At 44.2% G+C, this 13,749-nt stretch overlaps 1 protein-coding gene across 2 annotated transcripts in view; it reads left to right on the top strand.

The window, feature by feature from the left end:
• Positions 1 to 13,749, top strand: part of LOC121567631 (sortilin-related receptor-like) — a 92,526-nt gene that overhangs the window by 41,952 nt on the left and 36,825 nt on the right. For both annotated transcript variants that reach the window (XM_045219674.1, XM_045219670.1), the window contains exon 7: positions 12,304 to 12,405. In XM_045219674.1, coding sequence (XP_045075609.1) covers positions 12,304 to 12,405 — 102 coding nt within the window. The remainder of the gene's footprint in view (positions 1 to 12,303; positions 12,406 to 13,749) is intronic.

Raw genomic sequence — 13,749 nt, 5'->3', positions numbered from 1 at the left:
CCATCTGTCCTCTTCATTGTTATCATCATGGTGGGATTTCCATCTCTTTTCCACAGAACTGTTGGCTGCTCTATGATGTTAACACTGTCCTTTGTACTCATATTTTACGATATTGTTTTGTTCCAGCTCGGTGAAGATGCTTTTATTAATCGGTGTGTGTGTGCGTGCATGCTTAAATAACTACAAATAGAATCATATCAGGCTGTGTATTCGGCATATCTAATAAAGAGTGTACATGCTTGACATTTATTGCCTGCAGCTTTTAATGAAGAGAATATTCATATTAGAGTTGTTATGGGAGGGCAGAAGGCCAGACAGGCAGTTAGGGGTCCCATTCTGCTGAAGTGAGCACTGAGTAGTGAGCCTAGCCTAGCCAATCCCCGGGAGGCAGATCACATGGTGTCTGTGTTGCAAGACTGACACGTAAGAGGAGACGCATCACTGGTTGCGGCTCAAAAGGCACCCTATTCCCTATTTAGTGCACTATTTTTGACCGGGCTCTATTGGTCTCTGGTCAAAAGTAGTGCACTTTGTAGGGAATAGGGTGCCATATGGATGTAACCAGCGTCTCAGGTCTCTGGGGATCCGGAGGACGACGGGCGGCGAACACGGCGCTTTGGTCTTCCTGCTTGTAATTCATTAAAGATTACAGCCCCTTCTCCTCCTCCCTTGAACAAAGTGGACTCGCTGTCATAACAATGAGATTTGGCATTTGATTGTTCTCATTGGCCCACTGAGTTTACAATCCGCCCGACAGTACAGATCGATTCATCACTTGAGTCTCTAAAAGCACACAGGCCACACCAGAAGAAATCCAATTTTTTGAGCTGAAAGGCGATGGCCAGAGCTTACCCATGATGTTGCACAAAGATTTAAGTCAATAAGTCATAGTTTTAGTCAAAGTATGAAATATTTGGGCTTGAAGTGACAAATCGAAACTGCCCATTTCGTGCAAATCCTTGTGACTGCGGTGTCTTTTCCTATGATATGATATACAAATTATTTTCAGCCTACGTTTTGTTTCAGGGCTCGGTTTTATTTAAATGTTACCACCCACCAGCATGGCATTGTTTATTATTCAGAAATAGCTGCAAAGTTATTCCTCTTCGCGACTGAGATGTGCCAAACAGCCTTGTGTTCACTTGGCTGCCTGAGCCATGGAGGAAATTAAAACAAGTTTATGGACAAATCTCTGTTTTTGCACTGGCACTTTTTTTTTAAAACCAGAAAATTATCATAATCCATTAGATAATTTGTCCATTTTCACTTATTTTTGAGCTAGTCAGTATAGAAAATGTATATATACAGTGGGGAGAACAAGTATTTGTTACACTGCCGATTTTGCAGGTTTTCCTACTTACAAAGCATGTAGAGGTCTGTAATTTATATCATAGGTACACTTCAACTGTGAGAGACGGAATCGAAAACAAAAATCCAGAAAATCACATTGTATGATCTTTAATTAATGAATTTGCATTTTATTGCATGACATAAGTATTTGATCACCTACCAACCAGTAAGAATTCCGGCTCTCACAGACCTGTTAGTTTTTCTTTAAGAAGCCCTCCTGTTCTCCACTCATTACCTGTATTAACTGCACCTGTTTGAACTCGTTACCTGTATAAAAGAGACCTGTCCACACACTCAATCAAACAGACTCCAACCTCTCCACAATGGCCAAGACCAGAGAGCTGTGTAAGGACATCAGGGATAAAATTGTAGACCTGCACAAGGCTGGGATGGGCTACAGGACAATAGGCAAGCAGCTTGGTGAGAAGGAAACAACTGTTGGCGCAATTATTAGAAAATGGAAGAAGTTCAAGATGACGGTCAATCACCCTCGGTCTGGGGCTCCATGCAAGATCTCACCTCGTGGGGCATCAATGATCATGAGGAAGGTGAGGGATCAGCCCAGAACTACACGTCAGGACCTGGTCAATGACCTGGAGAGAGCTGGGACCACAGTCTTAAAGAAAACCATTAGTAACACACTACGCCATCATGGATTAAAATCCTGCAGCGCACGCAAGGTCCCCCTGCTCAAGCCAGCGCATGTCTAGGCCCGTCTGAAGTTTGCCAATGACCATCTGGATGATCCAGAGGAGGAATGGGAGAAGGTCATGTGGTCTGATGAGACAAAAATAGAGCTTTTTGGTCTAAACTCCACTCGCCGTGCTTGGAGGAAGAAGAAGGATGAGTACAACCCCAATAACACCATCCCAACTGTGAAGCATGGAGGTGGAAACATCATTCTTTGGGGATGCTTTTCTACAAAGGGGACAGGGCGACTGCACCTTATAGAGGGGAGGATGGATGGGGCCATGTATCGCGAGATCTTGGCCAACAACCTCCTTCCCTCAGTAAGAGCATTGAAGATGGGTCGTGGCTGGGTCTTCCAGCATGACAACGACCCGAAACACAAAACCAGGGCAACTAAGGAGTGGCTCCGTAAGAAGCATCTCAAGGTCCTGGAGTGGCCTAGCCAGTCTCCAGACTTGAACCCAATAGAAAATCTTTGGAGGGAGCTGAAAGTCCGTATTGCCCAGCGACAGCCCCGAAACCTGAAGGATCTGGAGAAGGTCTGTATGGAGGAGTGGGCCAAAATCCCTGCTGCAGTGTGTGCAAACCTGGTCAAGACCTACAGGAAACGTATGATCTCTGTAATTGCAAACAAAGGTTTCTGTACCAAATATTAAGTTCTGCTTTTCTAATGTATCAGATACTTATGTCATGCAATAAAATGCAAATTAATTACTTAAAAATCATACAATGTGATTTTCTGGATTTTTGTTTTAGATTCCGCCTCTCACAGTTGAAGTGTACCTATGATAAAAATTACAGACCTCTACATGCTTTGTAAGTAGGAAAACCTGCAAAATCGGCAGCGTATCAAATACTTGTTCTCCCCACTGTATATGTATTTACACTACCAGTCAAAAGTTTGGACACACCTACTCATTCAAGGGTTTTTCTTTATTTTTACTATTTTTTACATTGTAGAATAATAGTGAAGACATCAAAACTATGAAATAACACATATGGAATCATGTAGTAACCAAAAAAGGTGTTAAACAAATCAAAATATATTTTATATTTGAGATTCTTCAAATAGCCAACCTTTGCCTTGATGACAGCTTTTCACACTCTTGGCATTCTCGCAACCAGCTTCACCTGGAATGCTTTTCCAACAGTGTTGAAAGAGTTCCCACATATGCTGAGCACTTGTTGGCTGCTTTTCCTTCACTCTGCCGTCTGACTCATCCCAAACCATCTCAATTGTGTTGAGGTCGGGGGATTGTGGAGGCCAGGTCATCTGATGCAGCACTCCATAATCTTGGTAAAATAGCCCTTAAAAAGCCTGGAGGTGTGTTGTGTCATTGTCCTGTTAAAAAACGAATGATAGTCCCACCAAGCCCAAACCAGATGGGATGACGTATCACTGCAGAATGCTGTGGTAGCCATGCTGGTTAAGTGTGTCTTGAATTCTAAATAAATCACAGACAGTGTCACCAGCAAAGCACCATCACACCTCCTCCTCCATGCTTTACGGTGGGAACTACACATGCAGAGATCATCCGTTCACCCACACCGTGTCTTACAAAGACATGGCGGATGGAACCAAAAATCTCAAATTTGGACTCCAGACCAAAGGACATATTTTCACCGGTCTAATGTCCATTGCTCGTGTTTCTTGGCCCAAGCAGGTCTCTTCTTATTATTAGTGTCCTTTAGTAGTGGTTTCATTGCAGGAATTCGACCATGAAGGCATGATTCACACAGTCCCCTCTGAACAGTTGATGTTGAGATGTGTCTGTGACTTGAACTCTGTGAAGCATTTATTTGGGCTGCAATTTCTGAGGCTGGTAACTCTGATGAACTTATCCTCTGCAGCAGAGCTAACTCTGGGTCTTCCTTTCCTGTGGCGGTCCTCATGAGAGCCAGTTTCATCATAGCGCTTGATGGTTTTTGCGACTGCACTTCTTGAAATGTTCCGTATTGACTGACCTTCATGTCTTAAAGTAATGATGGACTGTCATTTCTCTTTGCTTATTTGAGCTGTTCTTGCCATAATATGGACTTGATTCATGCGTCCTTCACAAAGCCAAATCTGCCAGATTCCAGGCTTGTTGAAGCACCCCCAGATCATCACTGATCCTCCACCAAATTTCACAGTGGGTGCGAGACACTGTGGCTTGTAGGCCTCTCCAGGTCTCCGTCTAACCATTAGACGACCAGTTGTTGGGCAAAGCTGAAAATTGGACTCATCAGAGAAGATGACCTTACTCCAGTCCTCTACGGTCCAATCCTCTTTTGCAAACCTCAGCCTGGCTCTTTGTCACGATCGTCGGGAACAGAGGACCAATGCGCAGCTTTATTTGCGAACATATTTATTAAATAATGATCACACGAACAAAACAACAAAACGATAACGTGACGTCCCTGGTTACATACACAAACCAACACGGAACAAGATCCCACAAACACTGTGGGAAAACTGGCTGCTTAAGTATGGTGCCCAATCAGAGACAACAAGCAACAGCTGATACACGTTGCCTCTGATTGAGAACCACACTGGCCAACATAGAACTACAAAACTAGAACGGAAAACAAATGAAAACTCACACCCTGGCTCAACATACTAGAGTCCCCAGAGCCAGGGCGTGACAGTACCCCCCCCCAAAGGCACGGACTCCGGCCGCGCCAACCAAACACCACAGGGGAGGGACCGGGTGGGCACTCCGCCTTGGCGGCGGATCCGGCTCCGGGCATGATTCTCACTCCCTTTCCAACCCCCCAAAGTACCCCTGGTCCGGTCTGACCCTGCTGGCCGGAGCTGGACTGAACACCGGTGGAGCGGATTGCTCTAGCTCCGGCGTGGAGCAGCTGACCGGTGCCGAACCAGGCACCGGTGGAACAGGCACGGGCTGTGCCGGACTGGCGACGCACACCACTGGCTTGGTGGGGGAGCAGGAACAGGGCCGAACCGGGCTGACGATGCGCACCATAGGCTTGGTGCGTGGAGCAGGAACAGGCCGAACCGGGCTGACGATGCGCACCATAGGCTTAGTGCGTGGAGCAGGAACAGGCCGGGCCGGGCTGACGACGCGCACCACAGGCTCGATGCGAGGAACAGGAACAGGCCGGACCGTACTGGGGACACACACCACTGGCCCTACGCAGGGATCAGGAACGGGCCGGACCGGACTGGTAACACACCCCAGTACCTCTCGCCGTGCCTCTACACTTTCCCTCTCCTCTGTGACCAGTGGCCCCCTTAACCTGGTGGCCTCCTCTGCAAACCCGCTGGACCGCTCTATCGCGGCTTCCTGCTGCCCCGTCGTCCACGGCGTGAGCCCCCCCCAAAAAAAAATTCTGGGGGCCTCTCCTCCCCGTGGGCCAGGCCCAGTCGAGGTTGATGTCCTTTAGCGATACCTCCGGCGCTGGCTCCTGGACACGCTGCTTGGTCCAGTGTTGGTGGGATCTTCTGTCACGATCGTCGGATACAGAGGACCAAGGCGCAGCGTGGAAGGTGAACATATTTATTAAATAATGATTACACGAACAAAAACAACAAATCGATACGTGACGTCCAAAAGTGCAAAACACAAACCTACACAGGACAAGATCCCACAAACACTGTGGGAAAACTGGCTGCTTAAGTATGGGTCCCAATCAGAGACAACAAGCAACAGCTGATACACGTTGCCTCTGATTGAGAACCACACTGGCCAACATAGAACTACAAAACTAGAACGAAAAACAAATGAAAACTCACACCCTGGCTCAACATACTAGAGTCCCCAGAGCCAGGGCGTGACACTCTTCTTTGCTTCTCATTGATGAAGGGCTTTTTTCTAGCTTTGCACGACTTCAGCCCTGCCCCTAGGTGCTTGTATCGAACCGTCCTCGCCGTGCACTTCACCCCAGCTGCCGTTTGCCATTCTTTTTGTAGGTCACTTGATGTCATCCTACGGTTATTGAGTGACATTCGAATGAGTTGGCGGTCATCCCGGTCAGTAGAGAGTCATTTTCGCCCTCTGCCGGTCTGTAGCTTTGTTGTCCCCAATGTCTGCTGCTTGAACTTGTTCTTATGAACCACCGTCATTTAAATTTTAAGGATGGAAGCAACCTGACGCTCACTGTATCCCTCTGCCAGTAAAGCCAGAATTTAACCCTTATTTTCCTCACTCACAACTTTCCTTTTCAACTCTTTTGACATGGTCAATAGTTATTTTTTGATTAATATTACTTTTGAGGTACTATTAGCACTGTTTTTGCCATCCAGCTGGTCCTATTGCAAGAGGATAGTGATGACCACAGCAGTTCCTCGTTAAATAAGATTTTGGTTCAGGTGATCACCTAATCAGTACCTAATTCAGTAGAATGAGGTGTGCCTGTGTTGGAATTCAACAGACACTGGAATGGAATGGCTGTCATACATGTAGAGATGCTGATTTAAGAAAAATGTGCAGTAGTCTCTTAATTTTTTCCTTGAGCTATATATATATACATATACATACATACATACATAAACAACACATACATACATATACACACATACATATACACACATACAGTTGAAGTCGGAAGTTTACATACACTTAGGTTGGAGTCATTATAACTTGTTTTTCTACCACTCCACAAATTACTTGTTAACAAACTATAGTTTTGGCAAGTCGGTTAGGACATCTACTTTGTGCATGACACAAGTAAAGCAACAATTGTTTACAGACAGATTATTTCACTTATAATTCACTGTATCACAATTCCAGTGGGTCAGAAGTTTACATACACTAAGTTGACAGTGCCTTTTAAACAGCTTGGAAAATTCCAGAAAATTATGTCATGGCTTTAGGCTAATTGACATCATTTGAGTCAGTTGGAGGTGTACCTGTGGATGTATTTAAAGGCCTACCTTCAAACTCAGTGCCTCTTTGCTTGACATCATGGGAAAATCTGGTTCATCCTTGGGAGCAATTTCCAAACGCCTAAAGGTACCACGTTCATCTGTACAAACAATAGTACGCAAGTATAAACACCATGGGACCACGCAGCCGTCATACCGCTCAGGAAGGAGACGTGTTCTGGCTCCTAGAGATGAACGTACTTTGGAGCGAAAAGTGCAAATCAATCCCAGAACAACAGCAAAGGACCTTGTGAAGATACCGGAGGAAACAGCTACAAAAGTACAGTGAGGGGAAAAAATATTTGATCCCCTGCTGATTTTGTATGTTTGCCCACTGACAAAGACATGATCAGTCTATAATTTTAATGGTAGGTTTATTTGAACAGTGAGAGACAGAATAACAACAACAAAAATCCAGAAAAACGCATGTCAAAAATGTTATGAATTGATTTTTGCATTTCAATGAGGGAAATAAGTATTTGACCCCTCTGCAAAACATGACTTAGTACTTGGTGGCAAAACCCTTGTTGGCAATCACAGAGGTCAGACGTTTCTTGTAGTTGGCCACCAGGTTTGCACACATCTCAGGAGGGATTTTGTCCCACTCCTCTTTGCAGATCTTCTCCAAGTCATTAAGGTTTCGAGGCTGACGTTCGGCAACTCGAACCTTCAGCTCCCTCCACAGATTTTCTATGGGATTAAGGTCTGGAGACTGGCTAGGCCACTCCAGGACCTTAATGTGCTTCTTCTTGAGCCACTCCTTTGTTGCTTTGGCCGTGGGTTTTGGGTCATTGTCATGCTGGAATACCCATCCACGACCCATTTTCAATGCCCTAGCTGAGGGAAGGAGGTTCTCACCCAAGATTTGACGGGTGAGTTGATGCCACACCCTTTGATGCGGTGAAGTTGTCCTGTCCCCTTAGCAGAAAAACACCCCCAAAGCATAATGTTTCCACCTCCATGTTTGACGGTGGGGATAGTGTTCTTGGGGTCATAGGCAGCATTCCTCCTCCTCCAAACACGGCGAGTTGAGTTGATGCCAAAGACCTCGATTTTGGTCTCATCTGACCACAACACTTTCACCCAGTTCTCCTCTGAATCATTCAGATGTACATTGGCAAACTTCAGACGGGCCTGTATATGTGCTTTCTTGAGCAGGGGGACCTTGCGGGCGCTGCAGGATTTCAGTCCTTCACGGCGTAGTGTGTTACCAATTGTTTTCTTGGTGACTATGGTCCCAGCTGCCTTGAGATCATTGACAAGATCCTCCCGTGTAGTTCTGGGCTGATTCCTCACCGTTCTCATGATCATTGCAACTCCACGAGGTGAGATCTTGCATGGAGCTCCAGGCCGAGGGAGATTGACATTTGCGAATAATCGCACCAACTGTTGTCACCTTCTCACCAAGCTGCTTGGCGATGGTCTTGTAGCCCATTCCAGCCTTGTGTAGGTATACAATCTTGTCCCTGACATCCTTGGAGCTCTTTGGTCTTGGCCATGGTGGAGAGTTTGGAATCTGATTGATTGATTGCCTCTGTGGACAGGTGTCTTTTATACAGGTAACAAACTGAGATTAGGAGCACTCCCTTTAAGAGTGTGCTCCTAATCTCAGCTCGTTACCTGTATAAAAGACACCTGGGAGCCAGAAGTCTTTCTGATTGAGAGGGGGTCAAATACTTATTTCCCTCATTAAAATGCAAATCAATTTATAACATTTTTCACATGCGTTTTTCTGGATTTTTTTGTTGTTATTCTGTCTCTCACTGTTCAAATAAACCTACCATTAAAATTATGGACTGATCATTTCTTTGTCAGTGGGAAAACGTACAAAATCAGCAGAGGATCAAATACTTTTTTCCCTCACTGTATCTATATCCACAGTAAAACGAGTCCTATATCGACATAACCTGAAAGGCAGCTCAGCAAGTAAGAAGCCACTGCTCCAAAACCGCCATAAAAAAGCCAGACTACGGTTTGCAACTGCACATGGGGACAAAGATCGTACTTTTTGGAGAAATGTCCTCTGGTCTGATGTAACAAAAATAGAACTCTTTGGCCATAATGACCATCATTATGTTTGGAGGAAAAAGGGGGTTGCTTCCAAGCCGAAGAACACCATCCCAACCGTGAAGCACAGGGGTGGCAGCATCATGCTGTGGGGGTACTTTGCTGCAGGAGGGACTGGTGCACTTCACAAAATAGATGGCATCATGAGGAAGGACAATTATGTGGATATATTGAAGCAACATTTAAAGACATCAGTCAGGAAGTTAAAGCTTGGTCAAAAATGGGTCTTCCAAATGGACAATGACCCCAAGCATACTTCCAAAGTTGTGGCAAAATGGCTTAAGGACAACAAAGTCAAGGTATTGGAGTGGCCATCACAAAGCCCTGACCTCAATCCTATAGAACGTTTGTGGGCAGAACTGAAAAAGCGTGTGCGAGCAAGGAGGCCTACAAACCTAACTCAGTTACACCAGCTCTGTCAGGAGGAATGGGCCAAAATACACCCAACTAATTGTGGGAAGCTTGTGGGAGGCTACCCGAAACGTTTGACCGAAGTTAAACAATTTAAAGGCAATGCTACCAAATACTAATTGAGTGTATGTAAACTTCTGACCCACTGGGAATGTGATGAAATAAATAAAGCTGAAATAAATCGTTCGCTCCACTATTATTCTGACATTTCACATTCTTCAAATAAAGTGTTAATCCTAACTAACCTAAGACAGGTAATTTTTACTAGGATTAAATGTCAGGAATTGTGAAAAACTGAGTTTAAATGTATATGGCTAAAGTGTATGTAAACTTTCGACTTCAACTGTATACAGTGGGGGAAAAAAGTATTTAGTCAGCCACCAATTGTGCAAGTTCTCCCACTTAAAAAGATGAGAGAGGCCTGTAATTTTCATCATAGGTACACGTCAACTATGACAGACAAAATGAGAAAAAAAAATCCAGAAAATCACATTGTAGGATTTTTAATGAATTTATTTGCAAATTATGGTGGAAAATAAGTATTTGGTCAATAACAAAAGTTTCTCAATACTTTGTTATATACCCTTTGTTGGCAATGACACAGGTCAACCGTTTTCTGTAAGTCTTCACAAGGTTTTCACACACTTGCTGGTATTTTGGCCCATTCCTCCATGCAGATCTCCTCTAGAGCAGTGATGTTTTGGGGCTGTCGCTGGGCAACACGGACTTTCAACTCCCTCCAAAGATTTTCTATGGGGTTGAGATCTGGAGACTGGCTAGGCCACTCCAGGACCTTGAAATGCTTCTTACGAAGCCACTCCTTCGTTGCCCGGGCAGTGTGTTTGGGATCATTGTCATGCTGAAAGACCCAGCGACGTTTCATCTTCAATGCTCTTGCTGATGGAAGGAGGTTTTCACTCAAAATCTCACGATACATGGCCCCATTCATTCTTTCCTTTACACGGATCAGTCGTCCTGGTCCCTTAGCAGAAAAACAGCCCCAAAGCATGATGTTTCCACCCCCATGCTTCCCAGTAGGTATGGTGTTCTTTGGATGCAACTCAGCATTCTTTGTCCTCCAAACACGACGAGTTGAGTTTTTACCAAAAAGTTCTATTTTGGTTTCATCTGACCATATGACATTCTCCCAATCCTCTTCTGGATCATCCAAATGCACTCTAGCAAACTTCAGACGGGCCTGGACTGGCTTAAGCAGGGGGACACGTCTGGCACTGCAGGATTTGAGTCCCTGGCGGCGTAGTGTGTTACTGATGGTAGGCTTTGTTACTTTGGACCCAGCTCTCTGCAGGTCATTCACTAGGTCCCCCCGTGTGGTTCTGGGATTTTTGCTCACCGTTCTTGTGATCATTTTGACCCCACAGGGTGAGATCTTGCGTGGAGCCCCAGATCGAGGGAGATTATCAGTGGTCTTGTATGTCTTCCATTTCCTAATAATTGCTCCCACAGTTGATTTCTTCAAACCAAGCTGCTTACCTATTGCAGATTCAGTCTTCCCAGCCTGGTGCAGGTCTACAATTTTGTTTCTGGTGTCCTTTGACAGCTCTTTGGTCTTGGCCATAGTGGAGTTTGGAGTGTGACTGTTTGAGGTTGTGGACTGGTGTCTTTTATACTGATAACAAGTTCAAACAGGTGCCATTAATACAGGTAACTAGTGGAGGACAGAGGAGCCTCTTAAAGAAGAAGTACAGGTCTGTGAGAGCCAGAAATCTTGCTTGTTTGTAGGTGACCAAATACTTATTTTCCACCATAATTTGCAAATAAATTCATTAAAAATCCTACAATATGATTTTCTGGAATTTTTTTCCTCATTTTGTCTGTCATAGTTGACATGTACCTATGATGAAAATTACAGGCCTCTCTCATCTTTTTAAGTGGGAGAACTTGCACAATTGGTGGCTGACTAAATACTTTTTTCCCCCACTGTATCCGACCATTTTATAAATGGTGTAATTGCGTGATATATCATTTTGCAAACCCGCTCCCCCCGTCGCCCCAAGATGAATGGTTTTGACCACTAAAGTTTTGCCTCCCTACACGCTCCACTGCTTTGATTGGTATAACGTCAGACACTTGTGGTTTCTAGCTATCTAGAAAGAAAATTAAAGGAAATTATAGGTACATGTCATTTGCAGTGTGCATGATCATGAGCAAAGTCATTGTAGCCTATCATTTCACTTCCCCTGTGAGAACCATGAGCACAGGCTGATTAGCTTTGCTGTACCGCAGCCAAAGCCTGCCAGCAGCCTACCTTCTACCAAAGGTTACACCATGTCCATTACAGTGTAGAAAAAACGCATATTAGCTATCTTTCAATAGTTGTCCATATTACCGGAGCTTCATCTTATTCTTTCTAACCCTTTCTATGGCGGATTCGCGGCCGCAATTTATGGAAGATGCCAAAACTTTGAAGATAACAATAGATGGCGAAGTCGAAGATAGGCCAGGGGTTTCCATCTGTGGTGAAGTCGAAGATAGGCCAGTGGTTTCCATCTGTGAGAAAGCTTTGGTATAGGCCTGGTAAAAAAAAAAAAATGCAACAGAACATTATCTAGCTAGATTAGGTTAGCATGCTAGCTAGCTACACTGACAGCTGTCAGTGCCCTATATGCTGATGTTTATCAACTCCACGTGGACATTTCCACACCCAATTTGTGAATATGTGTAAGTAGCCTTCGTCATTCTTCAAAGGTGGAACCTAAATGTGCATTCCCTCTCTAGGAGGGGAAATTATGTTGAAATAGTGGTGTCAACTTTCTCTGGAGGGGGTCCTTTAATATTAGCAGATTCTATAATAATTTTGTCACATTAATTAGGAGGTAGACATTATGCCACCTCCATGGCTCTTTGTGTTTCTTATTGATTGATTGATTGATTAATGGTACATCTGTTGGTTCCAGACTTTGTTGGGGAGCCATGAACCGTCGTCCATCCAGCTGTGGGTGTCCTACAACCGCCAGCCAATGAAAGCCGCCCAGTTTATGACCCGCCACCCAATCACAGTGAGTCTCCAGGCGTGCTTCGCCACACCAAAACATCCTCTCTGTGGCTCCTAGTAGACTCCTAGTCTAGAGAACAAACCTGTCACTGTATCGTTGAGAAACTGGGAAATGTGTTTGTAATGAAATGCTATAACTATGCTATGTACAGTTGAAGTCGGAAGTTTACATACACTTAGGTTGGTGTCATAACTTGTTTTTCAACCACTCCACAAATTTCTTGTTAACAAACTATAGTTTTGGCAAGTCGGTTAGGACATCTACTTTGTGTATGACACAAGTGTAAGTCGCTTTGGATAAAAGCGTCTGCTAAATGGCATATTATTATAAGTAATTTTTCCAACAATTGTTTACAGACAGATTATTTCACTTATAATTCACTGTATCACAATTCCAGTGGGTCAGAAGTTTACATACACTAAGTTGACTGTGCCTTTAAACAGCTTGGAAAATTCCAGAAAACTATGTCATGGCTTTAGAAGCTTCTGATAGGCTAATTGACATCATTTGAGTCAATTGGAGGTGTATCTGTGGATGTATTTCAAGGCCTACCTTCAAACTCAGTGCCTCTTTGCTTGACATCATGGGAAAATCAAAAGAAATCAGCGAAGACCTCAGGAAAAAAATTGTAGACCTCCACAATCTGGTTCATCCATGAGAGTAATTTCCAAATGCCTGAAGGTACCACGTTCATCTGTACAAACAATAGTACTCAAGTATAAACACCATGGGACCACGCAGCCGTAATACCGCTCAGGAAGGATACGCGTTCTGGCTCCTAGAGATGAACGTACTTTGGTGCGAAAAGTGCAAATCAATCCCAGAACAACAGCAAAGGACCTTGTGAAGATGCTGGAGGAAACCGGTACAAACGTATCTATTTCCACAGTAAAAATAGTCCTATATTGACATAACCTGAAAGGCCGCTCAGCAAGGAAGAAGCCACTGCTCCAAAACCGCCATAAAAAGCCAGACTACGGTTTGCAACTGCACATGGGGACAAAGATCGTACTTTTTGGAGAAATGTCCTCTGGTCTGATGAAACTGTTTGGCCATAATGACCATCGTTATGTTTGGAGGAAAAAGGGGGCTGCAATCCGAAGAACACCATCCCAACTTATTGTGGGAAGCTTGTGGAAGACTACCCGAAACGTTTGACCCAAGTTAAACAATTTAAAGGCAATGCTACCAAATACTATTTGAGGGTATGTAAACTTCTGACCCACTGGGAATGTGATGAAAGAAATAAAAGCTGAAATAAATCATTCTATCTACTATTATTCTGACATTTCACATTCTTAAAAAAAAGTGGTGAACCTAACTGACATAAGACAGGGAATTTTTACT

Source organism: Coregonus clupeaformis, chromosome 6, assembly GCF_020615455.1.
Source record: "Coregonus clupeaformis isolate EN_2021a chromosome 6, ASM2061545v1, whole genome shotgun sequence".
NCBI classification, from domain to species: Eukaryota; Metazoa; Chordata; class Actinopteri; order Salmoniformes; family Salmonidae; genus Coregonus; species Coregonus clupeaformis.
This window is presented reverse-complemented; position numbering and strand designations above follow the sequence as displayed.